Raw genomic sequence first — 22,643 nt, 5'->3', positions numbered from 1 at the left:
AATAGAGTTTTACTTCTTCCCTTTCAATCTGGATGCCTTTCATTTCATTTTCTTGCCTAATTACCCTGATTAGAACCTCCAGTACAATGTTGAATACAAGTGGCTAGAACAGACATCCTTGTTGTGTTCCTGCTCTTGGGGGAAAGCTTTCAGTCTAGCTATGGGTTTTTGGCAGGTGCCCTTTATGAAGCTAAAGTTCTCTTCTATTCCTAGTTTGTTGAGTGTTTTTATCACGGATGGTTGTTGAACTTTGTTATACGCTTTCTCTGTGTCTTTTGAGATAATCACCTGATTTGTACCTTTTATTCGATTGATGTGGTGGGCTCATCTGGTCTATTTTTATTTTGAGTTACATATGTTAGAAGGAAATGTTGAATTTTTCCAAATGCTTTCCATCTTTTGAAGTACTAATGTAGTGAACCAGTATATTAATAGATTTTCCAACAATTTCCTTTGCGTTCCCGACATAAAATTGACTCTTTCATGGTGTGTCATGTTTTTAATGTGATACTAGATTCTCTTTGCTAGTATTAATTAGGATTTTTGGTTCAATATGCTTAAGTGGGATTAGTTTGAGTTTTGCTTTTTTGTATTATCTAGATTATATAGTCGATTCTCATTATTTATGGATTTACAAATTTGCTTACTAGCTAAAATTTACTTGTAACGACAGTACTGACAAAATCAATACTTGCTGCACTTTTGCAGTCATGTGCAGAACAGTGAAAAATTTGAGTCGCCTAATGCGCACGGTTCCCAGCTGGGGCTGCCACCTGTTTGTCCCAAAGGATGAGGACACTAAGGCGAGTGCAGCACAGTGAAAGAAGCCCAGCTGGGGGCCAGGTGTGTGAATCCCAACTCTGGCACCTGTTAGTGGGGTGGCCTCAGGCCAGTCACTTTATACCTCTGAACCTCATTTATAAAATAGAATTCACCAGGAGGAGTTTTTAGGATTTAAGATTATAACCTATGTGTGACATGTGTGTCTGTATACATGTAGGTATTTCCACAGGAGCAATGGTTCAGTATTCTGTCCTTCAGTGTTCTTAGGGACTTCATAGAACATCACTGCTGGGAATAAGGAAAACTGACTATACTTGTATTCTGATCCTTGGTTTTGGTGTCTTATGCCTGATCTATAAAAATAATTTGGAAGTTTTTTTCCTCTTCGGTGTTCTGGAATGGCTCAAATAGTATTGGAATATTTTGGTTCCTTGAGGGTTTGATAAAGTTCCTCCATAAAATCAATGGGGTCTGGTATTTTTGGGGGCATGCGATGGGTAGAAAGAAAACTTTTATCAAGTTTTCCCTATCACATCTGCAGAGATAACTGTTTTCTGGGGCCATTTTTGGTTAATTTGTATTCTTCTAAAATATCATCCATTCATCTAATTTGCATAGAGTCAAATGAAAGAGTCCTGTGTGGCTCTTTCTTATTTCATGGTCTCTATAGTTATTTCTCTGTTACTGTATTTCGTAATGTCTGTAATTATTTGTTATTTCTTATTTTGGATATTTGTACTTCCTACCCCATCTTTATCTTTCTTTAGTTTCACCTCCAACTCACCATTCATTTATGAATTGTTTTCCTACTTTCTAGTTGATCACTTTCTCCTTTTATCGTTATTGCTCTGTCACTAAATTTTTATTTACTTTCTGACTTCGTAAGTGGAATAATGAATTCATTTAAGTTTATTCATTGTTCTTTCATAATACAGTATTTAAAGCTACAAGTTTTCTTCGGAGTACTTCTTTAGGGATTATTCCATAACCCTGAAACGTGGTTTTCATCATTTTCTAGATTTCATTTATATTATATAAATTCAGTTTTAATTTCCTGTGACCCAAAAGTTATCTAGAAAGTATTTTTAAATTTCCAGGAAGTGATTTTTAACTAGTTATCTCCAATTTTTATTTAAATTATCGAGTAAATTAACCAAAGAGGATACTCTGAGTCTATGACCATTATCCCCAAAGTTAAGAACAAACCAAGACAAAGCACTATCACATTCTGATTAGAGTATCGTCCATATAATTCCTATATTTTTGGATCTGAGATTTTCTTTATGGCTTAACAATGTTTTAGTGAATGTTCTATGGATTTTTGAGAACATATATTCTGTCTTTAGATATTTACAGATCTATCATATTCATTATTTTCCCCAGGTCTTCTATATTCTTACTTATTTTTGCCCACCTGCTTTTTTTATGAACTGAGAAGGAATTAGAACTCAATACAAACGTATTCCTGAATTTCTTCTGTATTTCCTGTGGTTTTTGCTCTATGAATATTAATGCTAAGTTATTTGACGCATGGATAGTCCTATCTGTGCTCTGCACCTTTATCACTGAAAACCTGCCCTTCTTTGCCTCATTTAACATTTTCTGTCTGAGACTTTCTTTTTCCTTTATGCATTTATTCAGTAAGTCCTTATCCACACCTTTGGTCTCATCCTTCTAAGGAACTTTGTTCTAGGAGGATATCATGCATATAGCATGTGATCTGGATTTTGCTTTGTGATCCAGAGTTTTGATTACATGAGTAAAGTCCATTTATTTATACAAAAATATTTGGACATATCTGTGTTTGTTAATATGTTTTGTGTCGTGCTTTTTACTGCTCTTTAGAACAAATCCTTTACTGTAGGATCTGTCTCTGCTTGTTTCTGTGTATGCGTGTCTTCTAATTTGGGAGGTTTATGTTTTTGTTCAAGGGGTTACCTTTATATCTTTAACTTCAAAATTCTTATTTCTCGGGATAGTTTCTACTGACTTTCCATAACAAGTAATGACAATCTTAAGAAATTCATACTTTTCCCCTGCCCAATTTTACTTGATATTATTTTTCTTGGAATTCTTTTATATATTATATATATTTTATTTATATTATATATATATTTTATGCTCATTTCTTGACATATCATTTTTAAATGAAACTTTTTGACTTCTAGCTATAAAAGATACAGAAATCAGGAGCCCTCCATGTTTTACCTTCTCTTTCTCTTCCTCTTCTAACCTGTGTTATTATATTGTTACATTGTTATTATGCTATTACATAATAATTATAACATTATTACATTGTTTATATCATATATATTTTGTTCTGTAACTATTTAGTCTTAGTCCTACAGTTCTATAAATTTGAACGTCACTGACGTTTTTCTGTCATTGTTTTGCCTTTTATCTCTTGGCTGGATAAAGTTTTTCCTCTACCAATTTCTTCAGGTGTTCTTAAAAATATATATTTCTCAGAATCCAAAAAGTTTGTATGGTGCTTTATACAAGATAGAATGACTGCACTAAAATATGTAAATTACATTCTCTTATGTGAGTTCTTTGTAGGCCTCATTCAAGGTCTTTGAGTGTTAAATGTTACTCTGGAAAAGCTGGAAGCCAGATTAACCTTCATCTCCCCTCATATAGGCACCTCGATCTCTCTGTCTCCATGTCAAAAGGTTTCCTACTATTTAAGTCCAGCAATTTTGTAGAACTATATTCTGTTCATGATTTTTCTATGTCAAATTTCCTGGGACCCATTGTGCCCTCTCAACTTGTAAATTCAAGTCTTCTCTTATTTTTGCAAAGTTTTCTTGAACTGTATCTTTAAACATTTTTTCCTATTTCATTGTTTTGGTTCTCTTCTTTTGGGACAAAAATGATGCATGTTTGCTGTTGTCTTCCTTAGCTGTCACTTTCTAATACTCTACTAATTTCATTTCATTTTGTTTACTTTCACCACCCCTGTCCAACATTTTTCTTTCTGTGCTTTCTGCAGATTCTGGTCTCCTGTGAGTTGATTCCAACGTGGTTATGATTTCTATTATGGTCATATCTTTTAATTCTATTTCTTGCCTAAGTTCTGCCAGCTCACGTTTCACTTCCCTTTGTCATCTTCCTATATCTCCCTGAAGACGGTATGCACCTTCTTACACCCCTGCGCTGAATTCATCTGCCACAATGGCAACTGCTCTATTATGTTGGTTTGTTTTTTAATGTGGTTTGTTCAGTCACAATCTTTGTGCCTCTGCTGTAAAATTTTTCTGGTGACTGTTCTTCATCTGTCATCTGTGCTTGTTTTTCTCTTCCCTTTTTTCTTGCAGTATTATTGCACAGATCTCGTGCTAGTTCCTTTCTGGCTATTAGTCATTTGTGAATATGGTAGGTTGTTAGCAAACCAGCTCCTCACAGGGAGTTCACGTGGGGGAGAGGCCAGGGCTGTAACTCAGGCCAGGAGGAATCTTCCTTGTGACATGGGGTGGTTTACGTGACTGAGCTCCTTAGTTGTTTCCTCATTTTAGGGCTATTCAAATGCAAGTTTTCAGTCTTCATCCTGGTCACCTTAAATTCTACTTTTACAAAAATGGCTTGTCTCTGTGATTACCCCTTTCAGTCTGCCTAGCTTGCTTCTCTTTCACACCAAAGTGTCTCCAGGAATGCTTCTGTCATTACTCCTCCCATCTAGTCCATGGTCCTATGTAGGGGACTGTCAGTTTTATTCCTTAGGATATGCCCGTGACTTTGGAGAACCGAGCTTTGGCAGCTCCATCGGAAGTGTGCAGCGTGAGAGTCCTTGCTCAGCAGCTCTCTGCACTCCTCTGAGTCGTGCTGGATCTGGCAGCCCTTCCTCGTACACTGAGGTTCCAGATTACAGACCTCTCTTAGTTTCATCCAAGGTGGAATTTGACTGTTTTTCATTTTCCTTAAGGGTCTGAGGTAATTCTAAAAAAAGAAGGAACTGACATCTTTACCCTGCCACTTCAAAACAAGAAGTTAAAGCAAGCAATTTTAGGGGTCTTACTCAAAATTGGAAAGTATGGAAACAGTGAAATAACTAAGATCATAAAAATTTTTAAAATATAAATTATATAACCATAATTATTTACATAATAGCTGTGAAAGCTTGTGAAGATACTTAACTATATATGAAAAAAGCATATGATATAACATCAGATATAGCTATCTGATTATTAAAAAATTGAAGTCATAAATAGGTAAAATATATACACATACAGGATGAAGAATGGAAGGGAAAAATTAAAACGTCTTTGTTAAGGGTAATGAATACTGAATAATGTTTTTCATATAAAAATGTTTGTTGCCACAGTATAGTCTGTACAATAAAAACACAATACACGTTGAAAAACATAAAAAGAATCAAGACCATGCAGATTTTTCCCCTAGCATCTACTAAGCACAAATCATTAAAGCGGCACTGACTGGCTGCCCCCTCGCCTGACGATGTCCTGTGCCGGGAAGCGAGCTCTGAAGCTGCGTCCTTCTGCTCCGGTTCCAGCGCGGATCTTTTATAGCAGCCAGTCGCCTCCCTGTCTCCCAGTCTCCCTGCCTACACCAGTTCCCTCAGCCCCAGAGCTTACCTCCGCACCAAACAGACCACTATTTACTCAGCGCTGCTGAGGGGCCAGGCAGCGTAAGGGGGGCACAGCAGGGAAGAGCATTTAGTTTATCATAAAGGGCAGCAAAAGAGCAGGCTGCATTTAAAGGACAAGTTAGAGTTAAAATGTTTGGGCTTTGAAGACAGAATAAATACAACAGGTGTAAAAAGCATCTAGAACACTGCCAAGCACACAGCAGACATTCAATAAAGGATATTAAAAAAAAACCTCTTATACTTTCAATTTACCAGCAAGGGAAATACAATGGCTAAGACAGTAAGAGAAGAGTTTTTTAATTTAAAAGAAAGGCTCCTACATACACATTTTCTATGACCAGTTAACAGCAACATCTCCTCCAACTTTCAAGTTGCTCTGTTGGAGGGTTTCCACATTTCAAATACGAACACTGCTATGAACATTTAAAAAATCATTCTGAACGCATAAACTCAATGTATCATTTGTCTATTTTATAAGCAATATTTTTACTCTCTGGATAATTATAACTAATTCAAAGTATTTTCATAAAAAACTAGCCTAAACTAGGCTAGTTATAAGTTATAACCAACAAATACAGAAGGAAAACAGATTTACATTTCTCAAATACTCCCATAGCCCCCAATAGGAAAACGGTATAAATGAGAACAGTAAATTTATGAAGGCATGTAAACTCTGAAAATGAACTTTTTCTTCGGCTAAGTAATGTCTTTGATCAATAATGGCTATAATTTTCTTTCACATATTCACAGAAAATGTATATACGTCTTAAAATTTTAAAAAATTTAAAATTTAGTTGCTCAGTTGCACTGGCCACGTTTCAGGCGTTTAATCGTTAGACTAGGCTGGTGGCTACCAGACTGCACAGCGCCAACGTCAGTACAGCGAGTTCCGCTGCAGAGCACTGGGTCTACATAATCTAAGATGAAAAATAAACCAAATGCTTATGCAGGGGTATCATCAGGTTTGAGAAATAGTTACAACATCCGAGCATGCCTCTTGCGACACAAAAGGAAAAAAGAAAAGTCCTTTCTATAAGCTGCTGCTTGAATAGAGAGAAACTGCAGTGAGACTGAGCTCAATGTAAGTTCAGGGGATGGGGGTGGTGGTGGGAGAAACCTGTTGGAGGACGTGCCTGTTTTATAGCTTCTCCCAGATGGTATCTGAGGCACAAACAGAATCTAGCCTAGGGTCTCTTTCTCACTCTACACATGCCTCAAACAATCTTGCCCACACATCTGCAAGCTGGTAATATGAAAATGTCCATTTCCAACACAGATGGAAGCCCTGCCTTCAGATGCATAAATCTAGCTTCCTTTACTCCATATCTCTACTTGGACTGTTTTGAAAGTGACTCACAATGTATCCAAACCTGAACAGATCATTTCCTGCCTTGCTGCCCCCAGTGAAATAAACCATTTAGCAGCCTTCACCCCAGTTCCTGGGAGGTAGACAATAAAATCCTCGAATTTCCTGAGTGGTAAGTGTCTCTGTTACTCATGGTGGGTTCCTCAGGACCACATCTGATAGTCTGTGCCAAGGGGATGACTCAGGACACGGGCTGGCCCAGCCAGAAAGACCAACATGTGATGAGAGGGTTGGGGCTCTGAGCCAGCTGATATCAGTGCTACCTCTAGGCACCGGCAGGCGACTGGAGACTGAGTTCAATCTTGTGGCCAACAACTCAATCAATCGTGCCTACATAATGAAACCCCCGGAACAACTCTGGACATCAGAGCTCAGGTGAGCTTCCCTGGTTGGCAATACTCTACACATTGTAGCACATCAACGAGCCAGGACAGTAAGGAGTCCTGAGGCCACAGGGAAAGGACAATGGGACCCTCCCCAGGACTTGGCCTGATGCATCTCTGCCTTTGGCTGGTTCTTTTGCCATTAAGAAAACTGGAATCATAAGTACAACGCTTTGCCGAGTTCTGTGATGTGTTCTAGTTGATTACTGAACATGAGGAGATAGTGGGTACCCCCAAATTTGTAGCCAGTTGGTCAGAAGTGAGGTAGCTTGGGGAACCCCAAACTTGCAACTGGTGTCTGAAGTAGGGGCTATTTTGTGGAGGTCTGTGCCCTTAACCTGTGAAGTGGGCTCACCTCTGGGTGGTTGGTGTCAGAAGTCACTGTATTCTCCAGAAATGCTCCCTCCCACAGGGTTCACTATCACCACGAATGGCCTATTCCCCCATTTACCTGCTAATGGGAGAAAGCAGGTCATCACTGATGAATCTTCCCTCTCAACCGCCCTCCACACACACAGTGAATCAATATGTCCCTCACAGTCTGCCTCCTGGAAAGCTCCACTCGGTCCGCTTCTGACTCCCGTCCAGCCTGCAAAGCCCTACATGGTCTGGCTTTTTCCTCTCTTGTACCATTCTCCTCAGTGTTCATAAAATTCCGGACACGTGTGTTTTCTCTCTGATCCTCAACTCGACACGGATTTTTCCTTTATTCCTTCCTAGGAGCCTTTTCACCTGTTCTCTCTGCTTACAATGCTCTCACAGACCTCAGCTTGGCTGCCCCTTCTCATCATTTAAGTCTTGGTAGATGCCTTGTCCTCAAACGGTCTGCTTTATCTCCCAGTCTCAAGTAGCCTCCCAATAACTGTCTCATCACGCTGTTTGATTCTCACTAGAGTACTTATTCCTTGTTAGCGTCTAGTTTTTCTCACTAGAATTTGGTTCCATGTCATATTCAAATGTTGTATTCTCAGGGCTAGACCAGTGTCTCACACATAGAAGATATTCATTTACTCCAAGTCTTAACTGGATATCCAGCTATTACTGAACCCACCGAATTGGGTGATCTCAGTGGTTTCCCCTCACTTCAGCCTTCCTCAAATTCTCCACACTGTAGCCCAAACCACCTTTCTAAAACACCAGTATGACCACATCACTGCCTCATCAAAAACAGGGCTCACTCCTACGTTCAGAGAAAGCTCTGCCACGTCTCACAGGTCGCTGCGTGATCTGGCCTCTGTTTACCATTCCCAATATATCCCCTCTCCCCCTCTATCCCCAGCCAGGCTGAATGGCTGCCGACACCTGGAACACTCTGGATTCTCGCGTCTCGAATTTTTAAATCAATGCTACTCACAGAACAGGTGCTCAGTAAATACTAGGTAAAAGTATAACAACTCACTTAACCTGGTGAGAGTAGAGAGAAAAATGAAGGACGCTCAGGTTTCTTGATGATGGCGTGTATTTAAGGATACTAGCAAGGCCGCTTGAAATTAAAGAACTATACTTATAGCTTAAAATGAAGTTATGCAACCTTTGTCATCACATCTCCTGTACAGGTACCAGCATTTAACGTTGGCTGTCTGCCCACACAGGGATATTTCAGCCTTTATTCAAGATACTTCTGTCAATCAACAAGCATTAAATTGCCTAATTCTAGAGAATCTGTTTATAAGCACTCCATTTTAAAGAGATACAGGTGAGTAAAATTTTTCTTGACTAGAAAAACTACAACTGTCACTGAAGGATCAGAATTATTATTTGGTGCCATGATAGTCTCTGTAACATAGAGAGAGAGAGAGAGACAGAGAGAGACAGAGAGAGAGAGAGAGAGAGAGAGAGAGAGAGAGACAGAGAGAGAGAGAGAGACAGAGAGAGAGAGACAGAGAGAGAGAGAGACAGAGAGAGACAGAGAGAGAGAGAGACAGAGAGAGAGAGAGACAGAGAGAGAGAGAGAGAGAGAGAGAGAGAGAGACAGAGAGAGACAGAGAGAGACAGAGAGAGAGAGAGAGACAGAGAGAGAGAGAGAGACAGAGAGAGAGAGAGAGAGAGAGAGAGAGAGAGAGAGAGAGAGAGAGAGAGAGAGAGAGAGAGAGACATGCTGTACCTATAAAGCAATATGACAGGTTTTTAAAATAAACATACTAGAACTTATTCATATAAATTAATCTTGTCATTCAAAGTAGTCTCCTTTAGAGACGCATTCCAATAACGGAACCAAAGCTCAAAATATTTTGGGACGCTCTCTCTCTGGAAACTGTCTCTAGATTCTGCATTGATTCTTTTGAATATTCTCATAGATAAATCTTTGACCTTACAAGGTAAATTTTACCTTTGTAAGCAACTAGTCATTAGAAGCCACAGTAGTAAATAAGGTCAGAGATCATGACATTTTGGAACCAAACCAAAGGATATTTGGATGAAAAACACTCGCAACCTACAGCATTTTGGATGAAAAACACTCGCAACGTCTAAGTTTCCTTGTGTGATATACTTGTTCTGAAAACAATGCCTAATTAAAAGACAACTAAAAATGTTTAAAAAGAGAGCGAGAGAAAAAGAGAGACAGAAAAAACACAACAAGGAAACTGGTATTTAAAAAGTCACAGACCCTCTTGAGAATGTGATAAAACTTATGGCTTCTTTCCCCAGAAAAATTCTGGCTGCCCCCAACCATCTGCATATACTGTTAGAAAGGGATGAACACATTGAGGTCCTCTATGGAGCCAGATTAAGACTCCAGGATTTAGAGCAGCGGCTTTCTATTTTCTTTCTTTTTTTTTTTAAACTGTACCCAACAGAAAAAGAAATGTATATTGTGACCCAGTTTGAATATACCACACACATAATTAAAGTTTCACAAATCATTCTCAACCCTAGTATATGGGACAGTATTCTCTTGTATCTGATTTCACAAAGAAAAATGTTACTCATGACCTACTGCACCAATTTCACAATCCACAGTTTGAAAAATACTGGATTAGAGTAACTGCTACATAATTGAAATTAATGAAAATGGGGGAACTCACTTTATTATAAAAATTCTGATGTTAGTTTTAACTAACAAACCCAAAGTCCATTTACTCTCTCTCTCTCTCTCTTTTGGTGAGGAAGATTGGCCCTGAGCTAACATCTGTTGCCAGTCTTCTTCTTTTTGCTCGAAGAAGATTGTTCCTGAACTAACATCTGTGCCAATCTTCCTCTATTTTGTATGTGGGATGCCACCACAGCATGGCTTGATGAGTGGTGTGTAGGGTCGCACCCAGGATCTGAACCTGCAAACCCCAGGCCACCAAAGCAAACTTAACCACTACACAACCAGGCCAGCCCCAAAGTCCCTTTACTCCATAGCCAAACCTTTTAAGAGACTGGATTCTTTATGGCAAAACTGTGTTGTCTTGGTCATTCATCTATATGGCTAACTACTAGAGGCACAATGAGCACATCATACAATGGCGATAGAAACCCCATACCTTAATATTAGAAAACCATAAATCATTTTCATGTAAAGTGGCCAGGTAGACAGACGTAAGAAGTCCAATGCACAGGGCAACTGTTCCACCAATTGTAAATGACAGAATCTTCCATAATCTTCCACTGGTACAACCTTTAGAAAAATGAAACACACAAATAACTAAGTCAGAAAAGAATTTAGAATTCAATAGTTCTACTGCAGACTATCACGTATGCTAAGCTCCAGCTGCCGTCACTGGTGAAGTGTTCCCCGTCCCAGCAGACAGTGAGGGCTCATTTCTGTGATGCCACAGATCCGTTTTCGTACTTTCATTGCAGTTTTCACCCCACTCTATCTAACTGTTCACTTGTCTGTTTTGCCAACTAGAATGCGAGCTTCCTGAGGACAAGCACATTGCCTCGTTCATCTTAGTATCTAGGGCTGTGTTTGGCACAGTTTAATAACTACAGTTTAACCATGAGGTTTGTTAAGTGGAGGAATAAATGGGTTACCTGTCTAGAATATAAACAGTCTTTCAGATGATCTACTTTCAATTTGTGATCTACTTATAACTTTATTCACTAATAGCTACCAAAAACTTGATAACTTAACATTTAAAAATCCACAGGAAAAAAATCCATCATAACTCAAGCTAAAGGTCATATAAATTAGGAAAAATATTTATAGCACAAATAAAAAAGCTTAAATATTCTTCATATAGGATAAATACTTTCAGGATAACAAAAAAACGATGACTATTCCAGCAGGGACTAAGGAAATGATTGGCAATGCACAGAAGAAAAAACGGTCAATAAACTAAATAGACAGAAAAATGTTCAAATTCATTAGGATTAAAGAAATCCAAATCAAAACAATAAGCTGTAACTTTTTAAATGTTGGCCAATTTGATAGCTTAAAAATGGTAATACTGTTTTGGTAAAGGTACAAAAAACAGACATTTTCCAAACATTGCCGGCAGAAGAAGAACCTGGTACCTCCACGGAACACAACACGGCAACAGGTAGAAAAAGACACTAAAATGAGCATACCATCTGACTAGCAATTCTAACTCTAGGCACATACTCCAAGGAAATAATTAACGTTTTAAATAAATATTTGACCACAAGGATATTTAGCACAGTTCTCTCTATATAGATAAAAGGTTAAAAACTACCTAAACATTCAATAAGGAATTAAATAAATTATGCTATAGCCACACGACTATACACTGACAATATTTTTAAAATATATTGACTGACTTATGATATGGTCATAACAAAATAAGAGAAATATAGTTAGCTACAAAAGGGCACGTAGGATTCCACTTTCGTAAAACCACGTATGAATGCCTGTAGGTAAACACATGCAGAGCACACCACTCAGACAGCAAGATGAAGTGCCAGGGTATGGCCTCAGGATGGGTGGGTATGTAGGAATCTCTTTTCCTTCTTTTTTGCTTTTCTCTAGTTTTCAAGTTTTTTTCTGACACAAATAAATACTGAACAGTATTTTGGTAAAATGAATAAGCCTCAAAGTTGTCTTAATTTAAAAAAACAAACTTGAATTTGCACAGTATAAAGTTTTCAGAAAGTACTGTCTCGTCCAAAATTGCTAATACGTAGATGAGCTGGATGGCATGACTTCCCAATATGGATTACTTTTATTTTATAGAACTGTTTCCCAAAATTCCTTTACTAGCTCTGGCTGATAAGAATTAACATGGCTTCAATCCACATAAATTCTGTCAGATATCCCAAATGGCTGCTGAACATGGAATTTTTCACGCTTACTTTTAAAAATCTTGACCAAGCCAGGTTAAGAAGGCACTCTGCAGGCAAGAAGCTGGTAATTAATGCCATTTGTCGTAAGGCTTAGCAAGAGTCTTCAGCATTAAATAAACAACTTACCGAATGGGATCACTTTTCCCACCAAAAAAAAACAAAGGAGAAAATTTCAGGAATTTGACTGAAAATAAAGAACTAAAAAAACGTTTGATTCATCTTTCAGTACTTTAATGAAATGGGACACCCAAGGTAAAGCTGTCTAGTGTGAACAGCATACGCAAACCAGAAAAATTAGAAACAGACTGAAATCTGAATGGTGGGGGAAGCATTACTCTAGAAAGTCAAAGGACCAGCCGGGCACAACCGTAAGCTACTGTACACGCAGCTGAGAAGCAAGGGTTCTAATCAGAGCTCTCGCACCTTCTACATGATCATGACTGCAAAACCAGTGCAATCAAGTCACGTACAACTAAAATATGAGGCTATCAGAACAAATTTCCACAAGTGCTAGGTCTCAAGGAATTTTTATCCTATTAGACAATGACACATTAATACAAAGCAACCCAAAACGCTGCTTAAATTTAAAGCACCTACCAGATGGCAATTTATTTTCCAATTTCACATTTTCCTCTTGTGCTGCATAATCCTCAGAAACTTCTGTGGTTTTTATTCCTTTTCTTTGTCTGATGGATATCATGGTGTCAAAGACTTACACGCATTGTCCTTCCAACCACTCCTACAAACAACACAGAAGTAAAGTGCCCATCCACGTGCCAGGACCCTGTCCCCAACACACCCCATGCTCATCTGTGTTAGGTGACTTGACTTGAGCCTTCCTCCGTTGCAGAGCATGCCCTCCCATTTCCCCATCAACTCTAAACCAGCCTCCAAAGCTACTCTCAAGACACAGCACAAACACTTACGTAACACAATCACGTCTGTGAAGTGCCTGCTCTATGGCCAGCACTGCCAGGAGTCAGGGATACAGGTGAGCATCCCAGACAAGCCCCTGCCCTTCTCCCAGGCCTTCTTTCCGTGACGCACCAGCCCCTGCTGTTCCTTCCCCTTCCTGACCCATAGCAGGTGCCATGCAACCTGTCACACGATTACACAGCTTTCTATTATTTTCCTACCATGTGAGAGGTATTCAGTAATAAATCTGTTGATAGCCTGATTTTGAAAAACTGAAATACCGTTTTGGCTCAGGTATCTGAATTTTAATACCTGTGCTCTTTTAAAACAGTTCACACTGGCAGCTCCGGGCCCATGCCTCGGCGGCGAGGGTGGCAGCTGCTCTCCGGGAGCAGCAGTGGGAGGAGCGGCGGGGAGCGGGAGCCGGGTTTGGAAGCAGCAAGTGGGAGGCGGGGGAGCGGCGGCGCTGAGCAAGCTGGCTCCGGTCCCCCGGAACATCTTGCTTCTCTCCTCTGAACAACGAACAGGTCTTACTAACTCTTTCTTAAATATGACCAGTTGCAGGGCACCTGTTTGGGCAGTTTATTAATTCCTAAAGGTAAACAACTTGCTCTATAGAAAAGAACCAACCCACCGACCGACCAACATTATACAATCCATTCATTCATTCATTCATTCCAAAAAACGTGAAAAGCACAACAGACAAGCACCAGCACCGAAAATGCAGAATGTGGAGCAGCGAGAGAGAGGAGAGTCGGCGAAGCCGTACCGCCAGAGACGGTTTATCCCCAGATTACCTCATCCTCGAGGCAAGCTCTCTAAGGGCTCGGAGAGGAGCTGTAAAAAGCCCGCCACGGGAAACGCGAACGCGGCAAGACACAGGGCAGCAAATTTAAGCGCCAACTACGCGTCAGGCACTGTGATCACCGCACAAACCACGAAACAAAGTTTCCCCACAAATTAAAAGGAAGGCCGCCTTAAACGTTTGTCGAGGACGACGAACGCGACACTTTCTTCTCCATGACGGGGGGCCGGCACGTCCCCGCACCCCGCGCCCCCGCCGCTGGCCCCGCAGACGCCGACGGCCCGGGAAGTTCGGAGCCGGCGCCGCCTGCACAGCGGGCCGCGCGGCCGCGGAGGCCGAGAGCAGCCAGGCCCTGCCCGCGCGCCCGCCGCAAGCTGGCTCGCTCCCGCCTCGCCGCCCCGGGCGCCGCATTTCGGGCCGACGGGCGTGCGCCCCGTCCCACCCCGGGCCCCCGAGGCGCCGCAGGAGCAGCGCCCCCGCCGCGGGCTTTCGGGGGTCGCGGCGGACTCCGCGGCAGGCGCCCACTCGGAGGCCGCCGCCGAAGCCCGGCGCCCGCGCCGCCCGCCGGGGCCCGACACGCAGCCACAGACCTGCGGCCTCAGCCGTCCTCGAGCGCGGTTCCGGGCGCGGACGGAGGGCGGCCGCGCAGGGTCGCCGAGGGCCGCGGGGGCGGGGCCGCGCTCCCGCCCGCAACCAGCCGCTGAGACAGCCAGGCCCGACCGCGCAGGGCTGCGGGCGACACCCTGGAAATGGGGGGCTGGGGGCGTCAGCGGCCCCCGGGAAGGGGCGCGCCGGGGAGGCCGGGCCGCGGCGGCCGCGCCCATAGGTCCCGAGAGCCGTCCGTCAGCGCGAGCCCCCGCCCCCTCCCGGGGCGCCCCGCCCCGTCTCGTGCGGCGCCGGCCGGAAGGAAGCGGCGCACTTCCGCTCGTCGGGCCGGCCCCGGCCCCGCCCCCGGACGCTGCCGCTCCGGGCCCGAGAGCGGAGCTCCTGGGCGCTGACACCGGCTTCGGCCCGGCCAGAGCGAGAGGTGCGGCCCCGGGGCGGGGGCCCAGCCCGGAGAGGGGCGGCGGGAGCAGCAGCCCCCAGGGCTGGTGGGTGCGGGGGCCCTAAGGGCAAGACGGACGGAAGCGGTCCGGCCGCTGGACGTCTCCCAGCCTCCCGCGTGGCCAGGCCTGGCGCGCCCCGCTCGGTCTGGGCATGCGTGGGCTCCAGTTCCGCTTGTCTGCGCTCGGACTCTTCCTCATGCCCGGGGAGTACCCACGAGGTACTTCGGCATCTGCAGACCCCTCTAGCGTTGGGCTGGGGGGCGCTGTTTTCTTCCCAGTTTTGTCTTAAAGAATATGCTCCTGTTTCGTCTTAGTCTCCTCCCAACTAGGGCGAGGCCTTTTTTGAGGGCAGGTATACCTGGATATAAAGCACACTGCCAAGAGCAGTAGATAAAGCCTTTTGTCAGCAGATACACAAACCACGTGTGAACTGATTTCTCTTCAGGAAGGGTCTTCTGGGCCCTGCGCCTGTGGAAAGACTGCCCCTCCGTCTAATTCCAGGAAGCCTTTCCTAGTCGCTCCTGTTGGATATATTTCTTCTCCTCTGGGTGTCTGTTGCTATTAGGAACAAGCACATATTTTGTGCCAATGGATTGAGGTATCTGCAGGGTGACTTTAATAAAAATAAATGTTAGCTGCTTTTTCAGATAGCATTTGTCGTGTTTCGGCATGACTGTTGGTGTCTTCTTTCTATGTTACAGACCTGAGAGCAGAGACTGTATATAATCTCTCTTTCATGTGAAGATGCCTTACATAAAATACATCTGTGTGCTTAGTAAATACATATGTGAATTTATTCTTCCTGAAACAGAACTTCTCCCCTTTTATTGTATAGGGTTTTTTTCTTAAATTGTCTCACTCTGGGGGAAAATGTGTCAGTTGTGAGACGTGCATGAGTAAAGGAAATGGTACTCATTAGCAGCTGCTTGTTTGTTTTATCATAAAGTGGCTTTACTAGGCAAGATAAAACTTTGATGCAGATGCCCGGTTATCTGTGTGCACATCGCACTTTGAGAAGCACTACACAGAAGTCATTAACGCTGTTCGCATCCTTCCCATGAAAGTATCTTGCCTTAGGACCAAGGGAGGAGAGGGCTTTCCTATTCTGTTGGCTTTTGCCTATCTGATGTACAATGTTTGTTCAGTTTTAAATTGCTGGGCTTAGTGGTATGAGCACTCTTACAACCAGCACTACCTTGCCAGCCATGTGGGTGAGCCACTTCGGAGGAAGACCTGCCAACTCTAAGTCCGCCTTCAGATGACTGCAACCTCAGGAGAGATCCTGAGTCAGAACTGCCCATCTGCACTCCCGACTGTGTGACACACAGAAAGAATAAGGATAATAAATGTTTATGGTTGTTTTAAGCCACTCAGTTTTGGGGTAATTTTGTTATACAATGATAGGTAATCAATACAGTAATAACCCTCTGTATGCGTGTATCATAATTTATTTAACTATTCCCCTCTAATTGGACATTTAGGTTGTTTCTAGTTTTATCCTATTGAAAGCAATGCTGTAGAGAATATCCTTATATTCATGCAATTCTTTAGGATATATTTCTAGAAATAGAATTGCTAGAACTCATATTTTAATTTATGATAAACATTGGCAAACTCCATTCCAAAAAGGTTAAAAATCTATTACTTTACACTTCCACCAACATGTATCATGGTGCTTATTTCTGCATGTCCTTGCCAACAATGGATATTTTTAATCTTGGCCAGTCAGGTGACAAGTGACAGATTATTTTAAACGTATTAGTGAGGTGGAGGCAGGTATATCAGGGGTTATTGGCTGTTTGTATTTCTTTTTCTATGGTTTATTTTTGCGTTCTTTGGCCAGTCATTGATTTAATCTTGATGTGAAGAGATTATTTATAGATTACGGATTTAACTTTTTGTCATATACCTTGCAGATATTTTCTCATTATTGTGTACCTCATATGGTGGCTTTCGCTATGCAGTGATTTTCCATTCTTACATTATCATTCCTTTGTAGCTTCTGGGTTTTTCTATCACTTAGGAAAACTTTTCCCATGCCAAGATTGTAAAAATTTTAAAATACTTTCCTCCAGTTTTTAAAAATATTGCATCTTTTTAATATGGGATGAGATAGAGTTCTGACATAATTAATTTTTTTCTATTGGACAGTTTTTTCACGATCATTCTTACCCTACTGATTTGAATTACCTGTATCACATACTAATTCCTGTATGTATATGGCCTATTTGTAAACTCACTATTATGTTTAAATGATTTTAAAAAAGAATAGTATGCAACAATTTGACATATTTTTAATTAATGTTTCTTTCTAGAATGCTTTGATATTTGGGAGAGCAATTGCCCCTTCATTATACTTCTTTTAAACACGTCTTGGCAGGTTTCTCATCTTTATTTGCTCAGATAAACTTTATAATCATTTGCCAGTTTCCAAAAAAGAATCCATGGAGACTTTTTTACTACAATTGTATAAAGTATATAGAAATCTTTGGGGGAAATGAGATCTTTACAATGCTGAGGATTCTCTTACAGGAACATATATTCAGTTGAAGACAGTTTGGCCCACTATGTATATTTTTCCAACAGTACTTGCCACCTTGTCCACAAGGGTTGTCTTTTCAAATGTCTTGATGAAAGTCAGAGCAGTGGTCTCCAAACTTTTTGACCACACACATACATATATTTAGGTAAAGTAAATACAAATGGAAATCCTAATATGTTCTGCCTGCATCCCACTGGCTTGTTTTATGCACTCCCGTGTATGACCCATGTCAGAGACCACAGACATAGGGTGTGTATATGGCCTTCTTCCAAACCTGGGTTGGCATGGTTGGTCTCAAGGAACCCATGTCGAGTCCTAGGGATCAGCTTCCTCAGTGCTCACAGGTCACTCCAGAGTTGCACAGGGACTGACATTACACTGGGGTTCTCTTTCCCTCTTTAAAAATATTTGTCAACATATGGCTCCTTCCCCGTGAGATTCTTAACAAAAGGCATTATGAAATACTGTATTTTTTCTCTTCCTTTGATCAACTTTTTATTAACTAGATTTGTAGTGTTTTAGAATAGTGAAATTTACAGGCATATTAGCGTTGGCACACAATTAGTCAAGGACTGTATTAAATAAAGTTAACAAAGTATTTAAACATTATCAACTTTGTTTCATTTTCCTCCTTAACACCTGCTAGTCTTCTTGCCTCTACTTGGCTGCTCACCCCACCTACACCTTGCTTTTTCATTTCCATGGTTAGAACAACTGTTGTATATTTTTGAATGACGACATGGAAGAGTCAGGTTATTCAATTAAATCAGATGATGATCCTTTATCCCATAAGCTCTTTGCCGAATGTGATGATTCCTAGATGTTGGTTGTTCTAGTCCATGATCCAGTGGCCTTGGCTGGTCTTTCCAGTTTGTTCCTTTGGACTGCTGTGATGTCATTCTCTGCAAAACAGGCATTTACACAACAGGTGTCTAAAAATCCTAGAAGTAGCCTTTTCCTATCAACAGATGCCAAAGCATATTGTCTGGCTTGGGATTTTTTTTTTTTTTTTTCTGTAGGAAGAAGTAGGCCTTTCAGCCAGAAATGTATGTGTTTCTAACACTCTCAAATCCAGATATTTTATCATGCCTCAAATTATGGGTAATCTAGCACTGGGCTGCATTTTCACGAACACTTGTGAAGTGCTCCCCCCCCCCCCCCAAAGCTTCCTGAGTCCACCCTGAATATTGATAAGCTAGCCTGAGGGCCTCCTTATGCATAAGAATTCAGGGGTTTGATCGCAACTCTCCAGGCCTGAAAGCTGCTAGGACTCAAAAGACCCCACCAACTCTGTGTAGACTGTACTGGGTGGATTCCGTAGTTTAGTGATCCCCACATGACAGAGGAACAAACGCAGCCACCTCTGAGAAGTTTGTAATCACAATCTCTTGATGACCCTTTGAATTTTCAGTTAAGATACCAGGAAATGAAGTTCAGAGTATCTTTCTCTCCCCACAACTATCATTAATCAGTTCATCTATATAAGAGCATGCATTCTCCATGGTGATATCCCCAAGAGGGAGAAAATTGGGGATTGAAGAAAAAATCTTACTCTTTTTATGTATGTAAAGCACAGATATACAGTATATCTAAGGTATGCAAATTTCATGGGGAGGGGCTGATTAGGGGAAAAAAGGTCTAAAAAATGCTCCTTAGGTGGGTGATAATGAAAAAAGAGTTGAAACACTGATTAGATTAAAGTTTTGGTGGTTGGAGCCCTGCCCAAATCCTGGAGATATACTTTTCCTTTTAATGGATTTTCACTATCTAAAGATGGAGGAGGGGAGAGGCAGACTAGAAATAATGGCTGAGGATTCTGTATTAATTAAGATACAGGTTGGGCTGCTGAAACAATACCTCACCAAACTGGTTTAAACCAGACATTTCTTTCTCCCATGTGAGCAGTCCAGTTCCAGTGTCAGGGACCCCAGAGTCTTTCTGTCTCATTGCGCTGCTGTCATCAGGGTGTCACACTGGCTCTTGTAGTGATGGCTCATCACCACATTCATGTAACAGCAGAAAAGAGAACGAAGGGAAGGGGATGGAAGCCCTCTTAATTTTAAGGGCACAACCTAGAAGTTTCATATATCACTTCTACTCCTATGCCGTGAGCCGTAATTTGGTCACATGGCCTTGCCCAGCTCTAAGGGACACTGGGAAATAGCCTGGCTTTTAGGTGCCCAGCTAAAAATTCTACCACCACAGAAGAGAAGACTAGATGTTGGGGGACAACTAGCAGTGTCTGTTGCAACTCATGGGAAAAGTGCTTTCTTTTCAGGGTTAAGGTTGAATGTGTATTTCATGCACACCATTCGTCTTGTTTCTTTGATGATCACAAACTCTGTAAGCACAAGCAATGTTAAGAATTCTTATATAAAGCTAGTGTGTGGGAATGCCTTATGACTGAGAAGCAGAACTGGAGTAATTTAGTTATTAGTAAAGGGTCCAAAATCAATCTAAAATGTAGCTGATTGGCTACTAAATGCAGATTTCCTAGTTTTAAGGACCACTGCCACCTTTATGGCAAAATATAGATTTTTTTTTAAAGATTTTATTTTTTTCCTTTTTCTCCCCAAAGCCCCCCAGTACATAGTTGTATATTCTTTGTTGTGGGTCCTTCTAGTTGTGGCATGTGGGATGCTGCCTCAGCGTGGTTCGATGAGCAGTGCCATGTCTGCGCCCAGGATTCGAACCAACGAAACACTGGGCCGCCTGCAGCGGAGCGCGCGAACTTAACCACTCAGCCACAGGGCCAGCCCCAAAAATATAGATTTTTTTAAAACTGGAAATTTAATTTTACTGGATAGGTTTTACCAGAAGAGCTTGGTTGGGGGCATTTAGAAACTCGATTAGTAAATGTTTGCTAAATGTTTGAGTAAATTGTCTGAAAGGTGCTATATAAATGGAAATTATTATGCAGGTAAGATGTAGTGTTTTCTGGAATTCAAAAACAAACCCATAGGCTATCTAATACAAGGTATTACAAGGTGCAGCTATTTACACAAAAGGAGCCTTACTGTGGGAAGGTTTTGTTTTCCATCTCACTTCTGTGCATATCCATTTTTGTTTTGTAAGGTATAACTTATAGCTGGAAATATGGCTACTAAGCTCTCTTGCTCCATTTCACCTTTTAGGAGTAAGTGACATCAGTGGATACGGTTAAACACAAATGCTGATATGGTTTTATCCAATGCCACTTCTGCCGTTTTCCTACCTGATCACAAGTCCACGTGGAGGAACTAGGAAAGCTACATCCCAGGCCCATAGGAGAGCACCCCACCTGGGGAGGCGAGCATCGTGACTGGCCTGCAGGTACATTTCAGAATTAGGACTGCTCTGCACCAGAGTCCTGCAGATCAAACTGTCCTTGTGTGATGGTTAAAAGCCTGCCTTAACAAGTGCGAGCCTTGCAGTCTGAGACAGGCCATTTCTCAGTGTCTCTGAGAACTTCCACCTTTCCCAAATAGTCCAGTGCATTGCACTCACTCCCATATAGTTAGCAGCTGATTACAGAGTACATGCAATCCTAAGTACGATTCTCTCTTTGGGCCTAAGTTTTGCCAATGCAGCCAGCTCATCAGCTTATTTAGGGAAAGGGCCATTCTCAAATAGTCCTTAATGGTAGTTTATAGGTGTAAGAGAATGATTCTATGAACTTAACATGATGGTAACAGGGTAATGTTCTAACACTTTCTCCTGGACTCTTACCTTTTTAGGTGTGACATGGATTATATACTATAGTGTAGGTACTGATAAACCAGGTTTGTCTTTTTTTGTTTTTTTAAGGGATAGGATATTTTGTTTTGAGTATCCTTCCTCAAAATACACATCAGCTTGGTTTTTAGGTTCCTTTCCAAGGTGGTAACAAGAAGTGTTGATATCATTATTTATAAAGGCAGCTTCATTCTACCCCCCTCACAGTTAATGCTCAAACTGTAACAGCAACCAGTGTTTGAGCTCCTGGATGGCCAGGCCCCTCGTAGACGTGGTTGCTAGTCTTCATAGCAGTCCTGTAAAGTTTAAGTCTTACCATCTATCTTGCTGATGAAGAAACTGAGGCTCAAAACAGACCGAATGCCTTACTCCAAGTTACAGGGCTTGGAACCAGGTACCCTCCAGAACCGTGTCAGAACTCGACGAGGCATTTAATCCACGTAACCCTATGAGGTAGGTGTTATACTGTCAATTTTGCATTTAAGAAAATAGAAGAAATAACTGAACTTATTAAGAAGTTAAAAAACTTAAGCCAAACCATCCAAACCAGCTGAGGAGGCAATACCCACTCCGTGGGTGGCAGGCTGTGCACCAGACTCATCCTCCCTCCTTCGGATGGGACTGTGACTGCTCTCCATTAGGAAAAGTCATGCATTTTTTCCCCTGCTATTACAAAGTCAGTTGTAAACACTGTCCCACGATACACTGGAGCCTCTTTTCCAGCACGTGCACAGAGAGCACAGGGTTGCTCCAGCTGGGCAGATTGTGAAGAGCCTTATTGGAGAGTTTTAACCTATATGGTGATACTTTGCATGAACTCCAGTAGCATCGCCACAGACAGGCATGACCTCACCAACTGTGTTCAGGCTCCATATGGAGAAGGGCTTAGAAAGTGAAGACAACCTTGAAACCACCAGTTCCCTACGGTTATTTAACTGTTTCAGCCTAACACTCTTGTAGAATGTTAGCTGTACAGGATCAGAAATAAATACAGCTTAAGATTTGAACCACATCCTGCTGTACTTTTTCTCATAAGCCTGAAATAGAATTTTCTAACACCTTTTGTGGTTGGAAATACTGAATTTAAATAGGACTGCAGATATAAACAAAAAGAGCAAAATGTGGATTGACGTGCCTATTTCAGTAAAATGCAGCTATGTTATTTCTGAAATATGGAGACTAAAATTAATAAAATGACAAGTAGAAAAAACAAAAATCTGGAGATGTGCACTGTAATGACAATTAGCCTTT

At 41.7% G+C, this 22,643-nt stretch overlaps 1 protein-coding gene and 1 long non-coding RNA gene across 9 annotated transcripts in view; one reads left to right on the top strand and one right to left on the bottom strand.

Moving 5' to 3' along the window:
• Positions 1-14,954, bottom strand: part of DPY19L3 (dpy-19 like C-mannosyltransferase 3) — a 76,129-nt gene extending 61,175 nt beyond the window's left edge. For 5 of the 8 annotated variants that reach the window (XR_011422276.1, XR_002810661.2, XM_023649476.2 and 2 more), the window contains exons 1-3: positions 14,681-14,951; positions 12,968-13,109; positions 10,609-10,742 (exon numbers count right to left, since the gene is read on the bottom strand). Coding sequence is in view for 5 of the 8 variants with exons in the window: in XM_023649476.2 (XP_023505244.2) it covers positions 10,609-10,742; positions 12,968-13,070 (237 nt within the window). In the remaining 3 variants the exon portion in view is untranslated. Of the gene's footprint in view, positions 1-10,608; positions 10,743-12,967; positions 13,110-14,082 lie in introns of all 8 variants that reach the window. The other 3 variants (XM_023649475.2, XM_023649478.2, XM_070223991.1) reach the window with 3 other exon arrangements.
• Positions 14,955-15,027: 73 nt separating this feature from the next.
• LOC111775170 (uncharacterized) lies at positions 15,028-16,499 on the top strand. Its single transcript, XR_002810660.2, has 2 exons — positions 15,028-15,117; positions 16,282-16,499. It is a non-coding gene; the product is annotated as an uncharacterized lncRNA (long non-coding RNA).
• Positions 16,500-22,643: the final 6,144 nt, after the last annotated feature.

The sequence above is a fragment of the Equus caballus genome, chromosome 10 (assembly GCF_041296265.1).
Source record: "Equus caballus isolate H_3958 breed thoroughbred chromosome 10, TB-T2T, whole genome shotgun sequence".
Taxonomy (NCBI): Eukaryota; Metazoa; Chordata; class Mammalia; order Perissodactyla; family Equidae; genus Equus; species Equus caballus.
The sequence above is the reverse complement of the archived record's forward strand: the minus strand, read 5'-3'. Positions and strand labels throughout refer to the sequence as shown.